The sequence below is a fragment of the Patella vulgata genome, chromosome 2 (assembly GCF_932274485.2).
Source record: "Patella vulgata chromosome 2, xgPatVulg1.2, whole genome shotgun sequence".
Classification (NCBI taxonomy): Eukaryota; Metazoa; Mollusca; class Gastropoda; family Patellidae; genus Patella; species Patella vulgata.
Genome location: NC_065880.2, coordinates 3443469 through 3463126, shown reverse-complemented (window position 1 = coordinate 3463126; position 19658 = coordinate 3443469). Strand labels below are relative to the sequence as shown.

The 19658-nt window shown below is 38.9% G+C and overlaps 1 protein-coding gene across 7 annotated transcripts in view; it reads right to left on the bottom strand.

The window, feature by feature from the left end:
* Positions 1 to 4492, bottom strand: part of LOC126811363 (trithorax group protein osa) — an 89848-nt gene extending 85356 nt beyond the window's left edge. For 5 of the 7 annotated variants that reach the window (XM_056098860.1, XM_056098861.1, XM_056098867.1 and 2 more), the window contains exon 1: positions 3190 to 4416. In XM_056098860.1, the coding sequence (XP_055954835.1) occupies positions 3190 to 3963 (774 nt within the window). In that variant the 5' untranslated portion in view covers positions 3964 to 4416. Of the gene's footprint in view, positions 1 to 3189 lie in introns of all 7 variants that reach the window. The other 2 variants (XM_050536930.2, XM_050536915.2) reach the window with 2 other exon arrangements.
* Between the last annotated feature and the right edge of the window lie 15166 nt (positions 4493 to 19658).

Genomic DNA, 19658 nt, shown 5'->3' with positions numbered 1-19658 from the left:
ATTGGATATCAGAAGCATATCTTTTAACGGAAAGATAATATCAATGTTGATTTAAATTGACAAATAATTCGTGTTTTCAACGTCAAAGACCTTGGATGATATGGAGTTACTTTAAACAAAAAACATTCATTTCAAATGTATTTTTTGTGAGGTTTTTTTTTTGTAGTCTGGCCTTTCAATTCCGAATTCTAAATTAATAATTAAATTTATAATTTTGCCCTTTTTTTAAAAATGGTTAAAGTGATAATAGCATCAGGGACCAAATGTGTTCAACCAGTGTCTGAACACTGGGGATATCCGAATGGTTAGCGCGTGTTCGCTGTATCATAAGGTCTGTCCTTGAGGCGAGTGGCAGTTTTCGATTCCCCGGTTGTACATGACAAGGAGCAGGGTCACCTTTCTAACCCCTTGGGTTTTCAACAGGTCCTCCGGTTTCCTCCCACTGCTAAAGACCCATACACGCAAGCGAATTAATGAAATCAAATTGAAACCGATGTTAGTCCTGAAATGACCTACTTTGCCATGGATATTAAACCCCATTTCTCTTGACTTTGAATCCCTCACAAACTCAAATGTTGTGAAAGTTGAATTTTGAATAGGAATATCGGCTATATTCACAAAATGAAGAATTGAATGTTCTTACTATAGTCGCAGGCAGGTTCAGTGGCCGAGTGATTGAGAATGGGTGTGGTCTCGATTGTTTGACTATTATCCACATGGATTTTTCGCTGCGTCGTCCAGATTTCTCACGTTGCTAAGGACCTTGGGGTTGGGATGGCCTAGTGGTCTAGAGTGCCGCGCTTTGACCTCTAGCTGGCCATTCACCTCTGGTTTGCGGCTGTGGTTTCGATCCCTGGTGTGAGTGTATGTGGCTTGGAGATAGGGGCGCCTTCTCAAACTTGTGGGTTTACTCCAGGTATGTACTCCGGTTTCCTCCCACAGAAAAGACCCCTGGGCATGCGATAAGATAATTAAAATTAAAAAAAATAAGACAACTTGTCTGCGATATCACCTTTGGTGGAAGCGGACATTAAACACTAAGAACAACAACAACCTTATCACTTCAGCGAATTACGGAAATAAATAGATATCAAAAGGCTACTTTGGGTTGGGTTGACATCCAACTTGATTTTCTCACTTTTCCCCTTTTCACAGTTTTGCAGTAAATTATTTCCTGTTAAAAACCAAGACCCAAAAACTGACAGTGGGCGGGCCAGGCCTCCGATTACAACACTTCACTTCCTACAGTAAGGACCAAAAGCCATTAGATAATTTGGATGCGATGAAAAACTGCGGACTTGTGTACAAATTGGTGTCACGTAAAAGAACCCTTGGCAGTTGGAATTTGATATATATTGAGTAGGCTGTAGCATCGTTGTCTGGGCAAAATTTTCATGATAGCCCACTATATGACATACGCCCGTCTTCATTAGCCCTGCCATAGCCAAACAGTAGGATGTTAAACCCCATTTCATTTCATTTCCATAAGCCATCATTAGTCACTTTTCTTATTATGAATAAATATGAATTACTATTTTTTGCACAAAATTCAGATCTAATTTTAGTTTATGGGTCGATTTCCACAGAAACAGATTTGCAAAAATTTGTCATGTTTTAACTTCTTATTGTGTTGAGTTGGGTTGGACGGTCGCTTTAGATCATAAGGTCTGTCATTGAGTCAAGTGGCATGGTTTGGATACCAAGTCTGTCCGTAACAAGGAGTAGGTTTGCCTGTCAAACCTTGTGGCATTTCTCTGAGATTGGTTGCCTTCCTTAGTTGAAGATTCTCATGTAAGTGTGAATTATTAAAATCAAAAACTTTATATGTTAGTCCCGATATTACCTAGTTTATGTTGAGTGGTTGTTAATTTACCATTAATATTCAAAATTATCCCCAGAATAACAGAATTAATTAGGGTTGGTGGGGTAAATTAGGGTAGTAAGAAAAATGAAATAAAACATTTTGTTTTACTATATGGCATTTGTAAAAATTAGTATCTCTGAGCACTCTACGTACATGTCAATGACGGCACGCATACAGTAGTTACTATACAATCCCTCCTGCCCGTCATTTCCTAACTATATAAACAGTAATTGCTATACGCCTGCATCCCCTTCACTATTTCTAATACTTTAAAAAATATTTTGATTGACGTCATTTTATCCGTTTAGGTAATAAACAAATTTTATATGGAAAAACATCACCAGGTACATACACCTTGTGCTTGAAAACAAATGTTAAGAGAAAACTTCTCGAAACACGTTGTGCTTTGATTCTGCTTAATTAGCTAAATACCACTCAAGGATTAAATTTTGATCAAGATATGTCAGACAAAAATACAAACACTGGATTTGACCACAAAATCCTGCACGAAATAAATAAATTAATACCCTTGAACAAACCATTTTACGATGTTATTTTAGATACGAAAGAAATAAACATTTAAAAATACATTAACAAATAAAAAACCAAATAAAATGTAAATAAATTACAATCCAGTCAACTTCAGTAGGTCCTCAAATAAATGATCACATTTGTTGATTTTTCACCAAAAATGTAAACATGGACAAAGTCGACAAGACAATTGTAAAAATAAAATGTCTTAAATCTATATAAGGTCATTAATAAATAATATGAGAAAAGAAATAGCGAGTCAGGAAAGTGCATTGATCATTTTTCTTTTTTTTATTTTCGAAAAGCCATGCCGTGTTACAAAACAGTCACTGAATCTATCCCAGCAAATCTATAGTTTATAATCGTCATGGTAACCACAGGAAGCCAGGAGGAAAATAAGATCAATGAAATATACAGGATAAAACGCGATAGGTCAATATGGAAACCAAACTGGTGTTATTACGCTAAAATGATTAATTGATTAAAACACAGATGTTATCATCCAATCAGAATGTCACAAATTGAACACTGCACAGCTGAGATGAGGGATATGGTTTTGCCTCCAAATTTAAATATCATTGGGTAGAACTAATCTTTCATGGTTTCTGACTCCCTCTTTATCAAGTTTTCTCTGAAGCCATTTTCTCAGTTGAAGATTTTGTGATTATTTGACGGTACTGTCACTGTCAACACAATGTTCAAAGTCAGTCTCAGAGAACAGAAAACTAAGATGTCAATAATAATTGATTTTCATTCCATTACAAACATTTTAATCAAATTATAGTAGTACTTACTTGATTTCTGTAAGGTGAATTTCCTGACATATGCCCCTGAGGAAAAGAGGGCATCCCACGGCCTTGACTTGGGTTCCAACCTTGCTGCATGTTGTACGGCATGTTTCCTGGTCCGCCACCCATTTCCGTTCCGGGTTTGGATCCTGGCGGATAGTCGTAATTATTTGGAAATCTGGGATTAGTGTTTGAAGTCTGTAAGAGTTGGTTTAGAGTAGGGGTCGGCCCGGTTTGTTGCGATACACTTTGACCCGACATCATTCTTTGTGGGGGATGATTATATCCCGGAGGCGACATCATGTTCATGCCAGGGGGAACCATCCCAGGTCGTGGGGGACTCATACCTGGCTTACCCATAGTGGGGTAACCTGGTCTAATACCTCCTTGTGAGTAAGGAAACTGAGAAGACTGGTTGTTGAAGTCTGCTCCTGTGTTCAGAACGCCATGATGGTCTGAAGTATTCATGTTATTGAAACCACTTCGTGAGTACGAGTTGTACGGCTGCATCGGATTCAAATGCATGGAATCATTCATCCGATGAAAATTATCAGAATTCATACTTTGATCTGTCGAATTAGGAGGAAAATTATTCATATCTGAGTTCATATGACTACTTCCCATCTGCATTGAATAGTCGGTGGACTCCGAATTCGCGTTGTGTTGGCCTCCATCTTGGAAAGAATCCATTGTGTTGCTTGTATCACTCTGATTTTGAGAGCGAAGTTTGTTGTTTGATTTCATTCGTTCGTCTCCATCTTCAGCAGTGCCTGTTTCCATTCTATATTTATACTCACCGATGTATGGCAACAACCCACGGTGACTCAGTTCGTCGTTTTCTACTAGATTTTTTGTTTACGAAGCCGAGTTGATCGGGCATAATGCAACAACACACCCTGGATCTGTGAAATCCCAGTCAGGAAAACAGTCGATCACTACATATACAAATAACAATGTCCTCCAATTCACCAATGTCCCATCCAAAGATTATGTACACACGTGTTTTGATAATGAGCTAAAGATTAAGTCAGGGAAAGTTAGTCGGATGGAAGCATGGCCTTATCATACACACGGCTATTATATGGTACACATCAATAAGCGGGAATATCTCAACATTTCGGCCCTATATTCATGCGCATTGGCGTTTTCCGGGCAAAAACTAAATATACAGTCCCAAAGTTTCATCTGACATCAGTCACATATTCCATGATCGACATGTATAATATGGTACACTAAAGCGCGTGGTTTTGGCACGCAGCATCCGCTGTAAAGTACTTTGGAATTCTTTTCTAGTGGCCCTCTACTGAGCGGATGGACACAGTTCTCGGTTCGTGAGGCGTCTCAGGCATTCTTTTCAATTCTGTCCTTTCAATTAGCTGGCAGTTTCACCTCCTCCGGAGCAACATTTAATAGATATTTATATAGAAATGTATGTTAAAAGATAGGAAAATGCGCAAATAAAAAATGCATTTTAGACTGCATTTTTCTCCAACTAATGAACCTAAATTCGGGACCATTTGGTCCTTATAAGGTATTTAAATCTCAAAATAAACATGACAAAGGGGAGGTTGTTTTACCGGCGAACATTTGCCAAAGGGCTTTCGTACTGACGTCAACCGAGCGACCAGTCTTAGATTATTGGGCACGCAATTGTTGTTATTCATTTTTTCTTGACGCCAGGCGTGAGGGAGCAACTGAGCCAGAATTTCATATTTTTGGTTCAAAACTTAGTTCGCGCAAAATTTATTATATCTAGATTTAGAAAAATGTTAAATGAAAATATTCATTTTAATAGGTTTTTAGTGGTAAATGTTTAAAGAAATTCTGGCTATTCCCGTTATAAAGCGCCTTCCCTCGTAATATTATAACGATTGCATCGAATGCGTTAGTTTGTAGAAGGCACGAGGAAAGGTCGACTACGGTGAAAAAGGAAACAGGGGAAGCAACCTCTAATTAGACATGAACTCGAACTGACAGCCGCGTTCGTGACTGAAAACAGGCGAAAATAGACGGATTTGCTCTAGAGAGCCCGCTAGCAGCTTGTAAAAACTGTTATATATTCGCTATGGCTGAAAAATTTGCGTTGAAGATAATTCTTGATAGCGATTGCCATTACCTCGCTTACAATGTGGAACATTTTGCTCGAGAGAGAGCTAGTTATACGATCAATTTTTGTGTATATTATCTGAATAAATTATTTGATTTGGTTGGGTTTCGAGTTGTTTGTGATTTTATAGCGTAGTAGTTAAGATTGAAGGCTATACACAGCGGATATAGCCAGTATGACAATATTGTATGCTCTGCGTTAACAGGTCAGAACGTCATACTGATAAACAAAGAACTACTTTTTTTTCATCCACACTGCGATAGATCGAAGATAAAATGCACTATATATAATAGTACGTCATGGGGGTTATATGCACGTGCTTATATTACATGATATAATTATTGCATATATTTTAAATGGGTCCGTTTATTGATTATTAAATAATCCAATTTTTTCCGACATGGTTTCCCCTTGTCAGTAGTGCAGGGAGGACCTGACAAGGATAGCCGTCTAGTTATTCGGATGGAACAAAAACAAAAAAACGAGATCCCGTGTATACATTGGCGTGTACGGAAAATATCCCTTAGCAGTTGGAATTTGATATAATAGTAGCCATAGTGCCGCTTCCCGGGCAAAATTTCCCTCGAACTGGCATATGCTCGTCTTCATTGTAGAAGCAGAACAGTAGGACATTAAACCCCTTTCACATCAATTTCATTTCCATTTTCCTTCATATATATAACACTATACGATACGAATAATGTTTGAATATTTAAATGTATCCTGGTTTTGGCCTTGATAATTCCTGGGAAAATATATATAGTGTTTCTTTACACCCAGTGCTCTTACACACTTCCAGCTGACTGAGGGACGAAAAACATTGGAGATTCCTTTATAGAATATTTCAAATGAGAAATATAGTTTGATTGAGATATATATATTTACTAGAGGTTATACGATATTGTCAACTGTATTGAAATTATTTTTATTTATTGATATGTAGATTGCACGTGTTTGTTTGTGTAGCTGCCGACCGATATGGAATTGTGTTCTGCTTTATTGAAATGATGAATGAAAGATTGATTACGTTTACTTTGATGTCATCATTTTTAAATCTCATGTTGACGTGGGAAATATGTCTATTCGTTTTGATGAAATGAAACGGGTTTAACGTCCGACTGCATGGGCTAATGAGAGAGAGAGAGAGAGAGAGAGAGAAATGGGGTTTTAAAGTCCACTCGACACAAACTAGGTCATTTCGGGACTAACACATGGTTCAATTTTATTTCAATAATTCGCATGCGCGTAGGGGTCTTTAGCAGTGGGAGGAAACCGGAGGACCCGGAGAAAACCCACGAGGTTGGACAGGCGACCCTACTCCTTGTCACGTACAACCGGGGATTCCAAACCACGCCAGTTGACTCAGTGACAGGCTTTATGATACAGCGCGCACGTGCTAACCATTCGAACATCCAACCCCCCGTGCTATGAGGGACATTTTGCCCAGACAGCGGTTCTAGTCTACTCTTATATCGAATTCCAACTGTCAAGGGTTCTCTTACGGACCTCGGTTTTTCGTCCTATCCGAAGAAAAATACACATTATGGATAACAAATACACTGGTTTATTTCACTGCAAAGTTTCAACAAGGTTTCAGAAGTGTTGCCGGAGCAGTGGCGCGAGGGCCAGGGTACCAAAAGATAGTGGGTTCCGGGTGGGTTCTCTCCCCCCGGCCTCTAGAAAATTTTGAAATTTCCGAATTCCGAGAACGCTGTTTAGAGCGCCTCTAGCATTCCAAATTCCAACATAAAACCCTTTAAAATACATGATAATGAAAGTGACAAAAGCCTGATTATTCACAATTTTCGTATCATGAGCAATTCATTTCATAATACACCAATCTTCATCAAGAAAATAGAATAAGCTTTTTGAACGAGACAGTAGATTTAGAGACACGATTCTTACATATCTATCATTTAAAAATGAATAGACTAGTAAAAAGGTTGAAAACTTTCATCATAAGGGCATGTGTATACATGCATACCCCAGAAAAGGGCAGGGTACCATTTGTATACCCTGGTACCCGGGTTCCGGCTCTCCTGTGCAGGAGGGAGGGCCTGGCACGGAACAGTGCCTAGTCCTTCATATTGTGCGAGAGAGAGATGGGGCTTAACGTCCATTAGACACAATCGAGGTCATTTCGCGCTATATCATAAGGCCTGTCATTGAGTCAACTGACGTGGTTTCGTATCCCCGGTTGTACGTGACAAGGAGTAGGGTCGCTGTCCAATCCTGTGGGTTTTCTCCGGGTCCTCCGGTTTCCTCCCACTTCTAAAGGCCCCTTCGCCCGTGATTTCACAATCTATTTTGATATTGATAATATGATATAAAACCAGTGTTTTTAAAATATGATGGATTTGAAAAATATCATAAATATCTTCCTACAACTGGCTTAGCTGTCCTCCTACAAGGTTTGAAATAAAGGCGAACAGACATCTATATTCTACAGTCATAAACAACATATCTTTACCAATACATCTCAATGCTGTATCATAGTGTGAATTATAACTTAATAACGCACAGTGAATATTCATATATCCCAGACTTTAAAATACACACGATTCTAATAATAAACATTATTCTTACAGATCAAAGAGGTGTGAATTATAACTTAATAACGCAAAGTAAATATTCATATACCCCATTATTTAAAGTACACACTATTATAATAATAAACATTGGAAGTGTATATTATATCCTATCTGCTATAACGCACAGTGAATATTTATATACCCCAGTACCATAAAATACACATTATTTTAATAATACACGTTATTTTAATAATACACATTATTTTAATAATACACGTTATTTTAATAATACACGTCATTTTGATAATGCACATTATTTTGATAATACACATTATTTTAATAATGCACATTATTTTGATAATGCACATTATTTTGATAATACACATTATTTTACTAATACACTTTATTTTTTGGACCAGCAACTGATCGCTAACCGCTACTCATCTTTTCCTTCTTGGAATGACGCTCTTCGAAAAAGCCTGAGGCTCCGTCAATTTATGTCCGATCGACATGAAACTTGGCATGCTTCTTCTTTGAACATTTCTGCGTCGATTTGGTTAATTAGATTTTTGATTTTCATCCAACAACGGCCAGTTCCTGGTCCATAGTAAGATCATAGTTGTTATAATACACATTATTGTTATAGACAAGTGTATATTATAAGCTAATAACGCACAGTGAATACATATAATTCTAATAATACACATTATTCTAACGGACCATAGTAAGTGTGTATTATAATCAAATAACTCTAATAATGCACAGTACTCTTATAGATTAAACTCAATGACGCATACACAGGATAAGCGTGAATTATAACTTATTATAAATCTCTTTGATCCTTGGGGTATATTCGATGCCCGGAATAACTTGTGGTCTGAATATATAGAGCAATTTGGGGTTATTTTTCTGAAAGTTTATCTTTAAACAAACATGTATCGGGTTATTCTTCCAAGGCAGGGTGGGTTTTTTTTCTCCATTAGAAAGCATGATAAAAGGGTTTTCTTACTGTAATTCTGGGATATTCTCATTTTACGTACATGACAACATAGACGGTTTATAAGCAAGTAAAGTCCCCGACTTTGGTTACGCTGGGGAAGAATGACTTCATAAAAAAAACCTCGAAAGTAAAATCTACCGGCCTCGGTTTTTCTTTTTCTCGGGTTATTTTTCTTCAGTCTTTCTTACCCCAGCATAACCTCAAGTCTCGTGCTTTATCCTATACATAACGCACAGCGAATATTGGAATCAATCATACTTTAAAATACCCACTATTCTAATAATACACATTATTATTACAGACCAAAGTAGAATATGAATATCTTTTCACAACGCTTTTTGTAATACTCTGGGGGCTATTGATAAAAATACGCCCCTGTTTTTACTTGTTGGTGATTAGTAGCACCCACGTAAGTGCTAAAATTTATCATAAAATAATAATCTTGATTTTCAGTGGAAATCATAAAACACATATATCATGCATGTTGCGTCAGAACGATCGTTGCAACCAGCAACGACAAGAAATCGGCATGCCCACATTCCTTTCTTATTTTGTAGGAGGCATGGTGGCAAAGTGGGTAAGTCGCTGGCTAGCCTGGAGGTCGCATGTTCGATCGCATGCATTGTCCAAGAAAGTTCATCGGGGTTTCCCCTTGGCAGTAGTGCAGGATGGATGGCCTGGCAAAGACAGCTGTCTAGTCGTTCGGATGGTACGATAAACAGAGGTCCCGTGTATACATTGGCGTGCACGTAAAAGATCCCTTAGCAGTTGGAATTCGATATAAGAGTAGGCCATAGTGCCGCTGCCCGGGTAAAATTTTCCTCATAGCACACTGTATGGCGTATGCCCGTCTTCATTATCCCAGTCGGAGCAGAACAGTAGGACGTTAAACCCCATTTCATTTTCTTATTTTATATTCAGTGTCACTCTGTATTAGTTAAATATGCATTATGCAGGAGCCAAATCTGCCTATTGCAGGTCTTTCTTTAGGCTTAAATGTTATATAAACTATTAATTAGATATTTGTTAACTTACCAAGACCATAATCAACCCTCGATGCCACCGGATGGCCCCGATTTTAAGTAGATTAAAACGGTTCAGTCAGTTAATGATTTACCGTAAAAATGGGGAAGCGAGGCTCACATCTTGTCAAACATTCAAAGGCTAATATGTTCACCCAGAAAAAAATAATTTGAAATGGAATTTTCAATATATTCATTTTACATTATCTATTTTTAAGCTATTATACCAAGAATAGTCAGCTCTTTATCTAAATCTTACATAACGTATCTGTTAGTAATTAGCAATTCCATTTTGGTGTTTTGTATAAAGTCGGTCGTGTTAAAAATCGTAATAAACAATGATGACGAAATAACAAACCGTAATAAACACAGTCGGATGTTGAATTATTCGATATCCTTTACACCTAGATAATTGATTTAATTATCATGGTAGTTAAATATCATATCATGGTCGTTATAAATCATATCATGGTTGTTATATATCATATCATGGTCGTTATAATCATATCATGGTGGTTATATATCATATCATGGAAGTTATAAATCATATCATGGTTGTTATATATCATATCATGGTAGTTATAAATCATATCATGGTTGTTATATATCATATCATGGTGGTTATATATCATATCATGGTCGTTATAAATCATATCATGGTTGTTATATCATATCATGGTATCATATCATGGTCGTTATAAATCATATCATGGTTGTTATATATCATATGAAATCAAACGGAGTTTCACGTCCTGCTTTTGGGGTGGATGACCGAATGGTTAACACTTGCACGCTGTATCATAAGGTCTCTCATTGAGTCAACTGGCGTAGTTTTGATTCCCCGGTTGTACGTGACAAAGAGTAGACTAACGTGTCCAACCTTGTGGGTTTTCTCCCACTGCTAAAAGACCCCTACGTGTAAGTGAATTATTGAAATAAAATTGCATTATATGGTAGGGTTTTCTCCGGGTCCTCCGGTTTCTTCCCACTGCTAAAGACCCCTACGCGCAAACGAATTATTGAAATAAAATTGAACCATGTGTTAGTCCCGAAATAACCTAGTTTGTGTCGAGTGGACGTTAAACCCCAGCATATATAATGATCAGGGGGGGGGGGGGGGTCCCGAACAACTAAAGATTAAACTGGTTTGGCATCAGTATTAAATGGACGTTAGAATATACAGTAAAATATATATGCTGTATATATCCTTCATCATCAGATAGACAGTTAGAATATACAGTAAAATAATATAATACATATATCATGAGATAGTTAGAAAATACAGTAAAATAATATATATGGGCGTCTAGATGTTACTATAAATACTTTATATAAAATATTGAATATTCGTGCTCTAATACGATCTGTATTAGACTACGGCTCTCTGGCCTTCATGAACTGCGCGCCATTACTCTTAAGGAAGCTTGACACCATCCAATACAAAGCTCTGTGTATTGCGACTGGCGTAGGGCAAGGGACTGGGAGAGAGGCACTACTGCAGGAAGTCGGGGAGTTGCCCCTATCCCTAAGAAGAAAAGAACTAGCGACAAGGTACTGGGCTAAGATCTCGCAACTGGGCGAAAGATCCCCAACCTTTGTCAGTCTACAAAATACAAGATATGTGAGAGATCCTAGAAAGAAAAGCTTCGGCCAGGGTATCAGGGAAACAATCAAGGAACTGCGACTGGGGGAGCTCGTGATAAATGAACACGACCCCCCAGTGATCGCCCCTTGGACGCTCCCTATACCGCCGGTTAATCTAGATCTACTACAGAAAACCGACAAGAAAAACAACCCCACTGCTGCACGTGCTTTCTCTCTAGAACACCTGGAAGACAACGGCCGTCTGATGACTGGGACCATGTGTACACGGCTGGCTCACGCAATCCTGAAAGGGGCACCAGCTCGTTTGGAATATACCTGCCAAATGGGGAACAGGGAATAAGCAGGAAACTGCCCAATAACTGTTCGGTGTACACTGCAGAGCTTGTGGCCATTCGTGACGCTATATCATGGATTTCCCATCAAAAGACTAATAAGTTCGTCATTCCAAGCGACTCTCTGAGCAGTCTGATTTCAATCCAAAATGACAACTCGGACTCAAGACCAGAAGTTATTTTGGAAATCAGGCAGCTGTACCAGAGGGTTTTAGAGAAGGGAAGCAAAGTAGAACTCGTGTGGATTCCATCACATGTCAACATTAGAGGAAACGAGGAGGCAGATCGACTCGCCAATGAAGGTCTCAAGGACACAGCACCACTCCGCACCATAGATTACAGCACCACGGAAATCTACAGTATGGTCAAAAGACACGTCAATTCAATCTGGGAATTAAATCTCGTTGAACTTGACACATACAGATTCCGGCTGGATGACAAGATCTACACAAAGACAACACTCAATCACCCTAGAAGAGATATTTGTAGACTTATATCGAAGCTAAGGGTGAAAGAGCGGCTGCGAGACTACAAAGACCAAGTCAACATCTGTGAGCGCGGAGAAGAATGTACCACCAACCATGTCCTGGTAGACTGCGAGGTATACGAGGAGGAGAGAAGGGAACTAGTGAGAACAATGGAGTCCAACAACATACCATTCAACACTAAGAACCTACTCTTCCCGAGACCAGATCTGAAACTGCAAATCTTCGAACAAATCCACGCCCTAATGGACACAGTTGGACTAAGTAGAATAGTAAAGTAAGAGGGGGTCACGGTTAGACGGGTCCGGCATCTAAACACTAAACTACATAGGGGATTTATACCAAACTGGCAGGATAGTGGAGTAAGGGGGAGTCACGATCAGACGGACTCGGCATCTAAACATTATTCCACCAAAACCAGACACCAAACCTACAGAGTGGGATAGTGGAGTAAGGGGAGGTCACGATAAGACGGGCCTGGCACCTAAACACAAACCCCACAAAGATGACATCTACCAAACTAGCAGGATAGTGGAGTAAGGGGGAGTTACGGTCAGACGAACTTGGCACCTAAACACTATTCCGCAAATAAAACTGATACCAAACCCAGAGAGTGGGATAGTGGAGTAAGGGGAGGCGACGATAAGACGGGCCTGGCACCTAAACACTAACCCCAAACGATGACATCTACCAATCCAGAAGCAGACGAGATCATCTACCAAACGATATGTTTTATATTAAATAAAGGGAAGAACTTCCCACTAAACCAAATCCATGGCCTAAGGCCAAATGGAAAGATTGCAAAATCATATTCTAAAAAACAGGAATCAGCTTCGGCTCTCCTATATCTTGTCTGCGATATCACTTATGTGGAAGCAGACGTTAAACACCAAGAACGAACGAACGAACGATTGACTAGTCATATACTGCCGTGTAAATGAAAGGAGGTTCCGCGTCCTATGATTCTGAACCACCGGGATAATGAATATACAGGTCACAATTCTCAATTCTATGGAATACAATTACATGATCTGACGAGAGAGAGAGAGAGAGCGAGAGAGAGAGAAAGAGGTTTAACATCCACTCGACACAGACTAGGTCATTTCGGGACTAAGATATGGTTCAATTCAATTTCATTAGCTCGTTTGCGCGTAGGGGTCTTTAGCAGTGGGAGGAAACCGGAGGGCCCGGAGAAGACCCACGAGGTTGTTGGACAGGCGATCCTACTCCTTGTCACGTACAAGCGGGGAATCAAATTTGGGCCCGAGTGAATTGGGCAACGGGCGAAATGAAATGAAATGCAATGGAGTTTAACGTCCCACTGTTCTGCTTCGAACTGTGCTAATGAAGACGGACATACACTATATATACAGTGTGCTATGGGGGAAATTTTGCCCGGACAGCGGCGCTACGACCTACTCTTATATCGAATTCCAACTGTCAAGGGATATTTAACGTGCACGCCAAGGTGTACACGGGACCTCGGTTTTTCGTACCATCCGAACGACTAGACAGCTGTCCTTGTCAGGCCCTCCGCCCTGCATCACTGACAAGGGGGAACCACGCCGGAAAATCTGGACGAACTTTCTCGACCGATGCATGGATCGAACACCCGACCTCCAGACTATAGCGAGCCAGCGTCTTGCCCACTTAGCCACCGTGACTCCCGGACAACAGGCGAAGCTGGTATCATGCAAGTCTTTAATAGACGATAGATGTACACTACATGTATTGCCAATTTACACACCAATGACTATACATACTTTTGTTTTCCTTTTTGTTTTTTTGTTTTATTTAAGAGCGTTAAAAGCTTTTATCGAATTTTGAAAACCAAGAGCTGACAAGTAGAACACAAACCATGACTGTATTTCTGGATTTGGAATTTCTGGATGTCGTTTTTGTAGTATATTTTAGGCTATTATACTGGAATGACGTAGATACACAATATTTTAAAGGAGCAATATTGTTATCCAACCACATACATTATTTCCGTATATACAGTTAAAACATGTATGAAGGTCATCGGGTCATCTACAAATTTAAAAACCTCGAGGGATCCACGGTGGCTCGATCCCAGCATTGGCCGAGAAAGTTCTTTGGGATTTTCCGACGTTCCTCAGTGATGCACAGGTGTCTAATCGTTTGGATCGGACGAAAATACGAGGTCCTCTGCACACATTGGCGTGCACGTAAAAGATCCCTAGGCAGTTGGAATTCGATATAAGAGTAGGCCATAGTGCCGCTGCCGGGCACAATTTCCCTGTATGGCGTATGTCTGTCTTCATTAGCCCAGTATAGGAGCAGAACAATAGGAGAGAGAGAGAGAGAAATGGGGTTTAACGTCCACTCAACACAAACCATGTCATTTCGGGACTAACATATGGTTTTAATTTTATTTCAATAATTCGCTTGCGCGTAGGGGTCTTTAGCAGTGGGAGGAAACTGTAGGACCCGGAGAAAACCCACGAGGTTGGACAGGCGACCCTACTCCTTGTCACGTATAACCGAGGATTCGAAACCACGCCAGTTGACTCAATGACAGGACTTATGATACAGCGCGCACGTGCTAACCATTCGCCCCCTCCCCCTGAACAGTAGGACGTCAAACCCCCATGTCATTTCATTTAGTACAAACCTCGACAATTATCAAGTACAACGTTTGAAAACTCAAACCTCGCAATTGTTTACCGGAAATAACATTAGAGAGATATGCACAGGGGTAATTTTCGGAGCTTGGACTAATATGCATATTTAAGAAATGAAATGAAATGGGGTTTAACGTCCTACTTTCCTGCTCCATTCAGGGTTATAAAGGTGTAAGGGTTGGGTGACCGAATGGTTAACGCGTGTGCATTGCATTATAAGGTCTGTCATAGAGTGGTGTGGTTCGATTCCTAGCTTGTACGTTTCCTCCCACTGCTAAAGACCCCTACGCGCAAACGAATCAGAATAAAATTGAAACCATATGTTCGTCCCGAAATGACCTAGTTTTTCTCTCTCTTTCTCTTTGTTTTTATCACCTAACTTTCAAAAGTATTTATTCATTCGTAGATGATAAACAAACGGCACAATGATCACGTGCTAACCATTATTGAAATTGCTTTAAAATATTATTCTGTAGGGCTATGATATAGATGGGGGGGGGGGGGGGGGGGTGGGGGGGGGGATGGCCGAATGGTTAGCACTTGCGTGCACTGTATCATAAGGCCTGTCATTGAGTCAACTGGCGTGGTTTCGAATCCCCGGTTGTACGTGACAAGGAGTAGGGTTGCCTGTCCGACCTCGTGGGTTTTCTCCGGGTCCTCCGGTTTCCTCCCACTGCTAAAGACCCCTACGCGCAAGCGAATTATTGAAATAAAATTAAACCATATGTTAGTCCCGAAATGACCTAGTCTGTGTCGAGTGGACGCTAAACCTCATTTATCTCTCTCTCTCTCTTTCTCTCTCTCTCTCTCTCTCTCTCTCTCTCTCTCTCTCTCTCCTACCAGGATTAATGGCTGATTATTTACGACATATTATTCTGTCTTGTATAGAACCATTGTCACTTTAACAAAAGAATCATATAATAAATAATACTGATATAATGTAATTCTGTATCCATTAATATTCTATATAGTTTTTAAATATTAAAAAATATGAAACGAAATTATTATCATTTAAAGGGAAATAACTCGAATCTGTTCTCAATTTTACGACGGTACAGAGAGAGAGAGAGAGAGAGAGAGAGAGAGAGAGAGAGAGAGAGATTCGTTATTCCAATCCGTACATAAATACTGTGTAGAAACAATAACATATTTACATCAACATATATCATATTATACTTCACCCGGAGAACTATATACTTTGAGAAAAGATCTCTGCTCTGAACGGCCGCCATAATCTAAAAATTAATACATGTATACTATTTCCTACTGCTCTATTCCGGTTCACATCTGTCATACACACAAAGACTAAATAAACCATTTCTATTTTATTAAATGGAAACGAAATAAACACTTCTCAAAATTTGCGAAATATTTTATGTGGTTTCGACTACAATCGTCGATTTATGAATGAAAATATCGGTAAACTAGTTAGTATGCATAAATATAATACATGTGTGTGAATAGGATTTAACCGGGCTGTAATTTAAATTTATGTCAACTTATGTCATGATTGTAAAAAAAAATTGATTTTGCCAGATTTCATTGATAAAAACAGCCTGGTGAGCATTCTTGGCAATAATTAGCATAAAGTCAAAAGGGGTAGAACTTCTATCGTGATAAACCTTTCTATTAATTGATTTGCACTCATTTCAAATCAATTCTCTGAAATATTTGCCAGAAATGTCAAAAGATTGAGTTTCTTAGCAACAGCCAATAGGAGACCATGTGGTCAGCGCGAGGACAGATGTAATGGACAGGTGTCAGGAAACCACGTGCTTATCTCGCGCTCCATCACGCGCCCATTCAAGCATACTACTGTTTGTTGTTGGCTATTTAAATGCTTGGCTAATTATTTTTAAATACCCGGGGATTATGAATGAATTTCCTTGTTGTAGCCATCGACCGTTCGTAAAGGAATATGCCGGCAGAATAGCACAATATGTTTCTTTCTTTTAAAAATGATTTATGAACAATCACTTGAAAGAAAATGTTGTGTTTTGCGTGGATTACAAAGGAAATGAAATGGGGTTTTAACGTCCTACTTTTCTGCTCCGATTGGTTTAATGAAGACGGGCAATATACGCCATATATTGGGGGTTTTTTTTGGTTTTTTTTAAATGGGGTTTAACGTCCTACTGTTCTGCTAATGAAGACGGGCATACGCCATACAGTGTGCTATAAGGGAAATTTTGCCCGGCTTACTCTTATATCGAATTCCAACTGCCAAGGGATCTTTTACGTGCACGCCAATGTGTACGCGGACCTCGGTTTTTCGTCCCATCCGAACGACTATTGTGCTATGGAGTATTTTGTCCGGACAGCGGCGCTAAAGCCTACTCTTATATCGAATACCAACTGTCAATGGTTCTTGTTTGTGCACGGCAATATATACACGGAGTTTCGGTTTTTCGTCACACCCGAAAGACTATTAGCCTACTGTCGATGGGAAGTCAAAAGGTCGTATCTGGCATATTTTGCGAAATTCACTTTTTTAATTCTTCTTTTAATTTCTAAGCCAATAAAAAGAGGTTTTATAGATACTGTTTCAAAATGTCGTTTTCGGGAGTGTTCCAAATAAAAAAAAAAAAAAAAAAATATTAAGATCAAAAATGTTGTATTTTCTTGAAAAAATTAACTTTGTTTCTAACCAAAGTATTACAATCAAACGAAATATAGCCAGTATTGTTTTATGGTTAAATGCATATTATTAAAATTCTTGTTGAGTCTCTACTGTATGAAATCTATAAAAATGAAGTAGGTAAAGGTGAATATTTTCCTGATATACGTCTTTGCTGTATAAAATTACAAATAACTAGCTTTCACCCCTTATTTCTACACAAGATGTTGAGCTTGATATGTGCGGATAGTTACATACTGTTAAAATGGCTACCAATACATTTTGTACAGAAATATTTGAGAAAAACTTCAGAAATACAACATTTTACATACGACATTTTGACGTGACGGTTTTATTATAAGACATTTTGATTCTTAACCTCTGTGTGATTTTTGGCTCTCCTGGACAATTTCGCAAAATCCAGATACGACCCCTTGACCCCCCACCAACGCTATGTTGTCCCCTGCCAGGCCCTCTATCCCGCACCACTAATAAACAGGAACCACGCCGGAAAAATCAGATGAACTTTGATGGCCAAGACGCGACCTCCTGTTTAGCGGGCCAACGTCTTACTCACTGAGCCACCGAGTACAATAATTTGAAATTTTGAGACTAACACGTAGTCTTAGTCCAGGTATTTTAGTAGATACTTCATTTTTGATTGGCTAAGCACTAAAATCAATCTAATATTACCCAATCAAATTACTAAAATTTGGATTTTATCTTAGTTAAAATTTCGTGAAACAGGCCTAGATCCCCTCTTTCTGACCTCTACTGGGGTTACATCTACAACGTAATTTCGGGGCCACAACCGCTCAGTAAATCGGTGGCTGGTTCATTAACCCGCAGGTGCAGTGCCGGGTTCTATTTTGGTGTTGTCCGAGAGGGTTTCTCGGGAGTTTGCAGATGTAGTAGGGTGGTATATTCTCTTTAAGTATTTGGTGTGATATTCTCTTTAAGTATTTGGTGTGATATTCTCTTTAAGTATTTTATCCAGTTCTATTGTCCTGTATATCCAGTAAGTTTAGTTTTTCCAGTTGGTATAATTAGTTTAGTTTATAGTTTAAACATGTTATTTTAACATGGTGAGTAGTATTCGGTAACTTAGATACTATCCTAACATCTCCATCTTGGATGCATCATTTTCTGAATTCACTAACTCAGTGTTTCGCTCTTTTGTACATGTATATATGGTTTTCATCATACATTAGCTCTATAATTCTTCATTTCTTAAGAGCACCTTTAACAGGTGTTCTTGTCTTCTACTTGTTCTTCTTTCTGTAAATAATTGGCTGTTTTGTTCCTGTGTATTGTAAATAAACTGTATAGCTGTGTTCCTGTCTTTGTCTCTTTTCGTTCAACCCGCGACCTGGAAAGTGGATAGTCCGTTGTCCATCGATCCTGCTACACAGAGCAGTGGAGAACGGAGGGCATGACAAGGAGAGAGAGAGAGAGAGAGAGAGGGAGAGAGAGAGAGAGAGGGAGAGGGAGAGAGAGAGAGAGGGAGGGGGGACCACTCGACACACACTGGGTCATTTTGGGACTAACACATGTTTCAATTTGAGTTCAATATCTCGCTAGTGCGTAGGGGATCTTCAGCAGTGCGTGTTCACCAGAGGTCCCGGAGAAAACTCACGGGGTTCAACAGGCGACCCTACTCCCTGTCACGTACTAGCTGTGAATCCAAACCACACCATTTGATTTAAACAGTATTTATTTAACATATAATTTCATACCATATACAATATATAATAAATTATTTGGATTTGGAATCTAGCTATAAAAGCTTTTATTTTATGATCAGTAGTGGAATACCGCGTTATATCAGTGAAATAAAAGTGTTATTCTACTGGCTAGCAGCAGTCTATGTTGTTTATACCTAAAATGATTGTAAAATCATAAAATAAATAGAACATTTGTCGTTTTGTCGTGAATAACATATTTTATTTCATCTCTAAGCAAAAAAACGTTTATAAGTTTTCTTGCTTCTCGATGAAATAAAATATGTTATTCACTCTAAAACGACAAATATCCTCTATATATTAATCCGTCTCCAAAATAATAAACAAAATAGAATATAAAATAGCATGTCTAAATTGAAAAAAAAATAATAATATATAATTAGTATAAA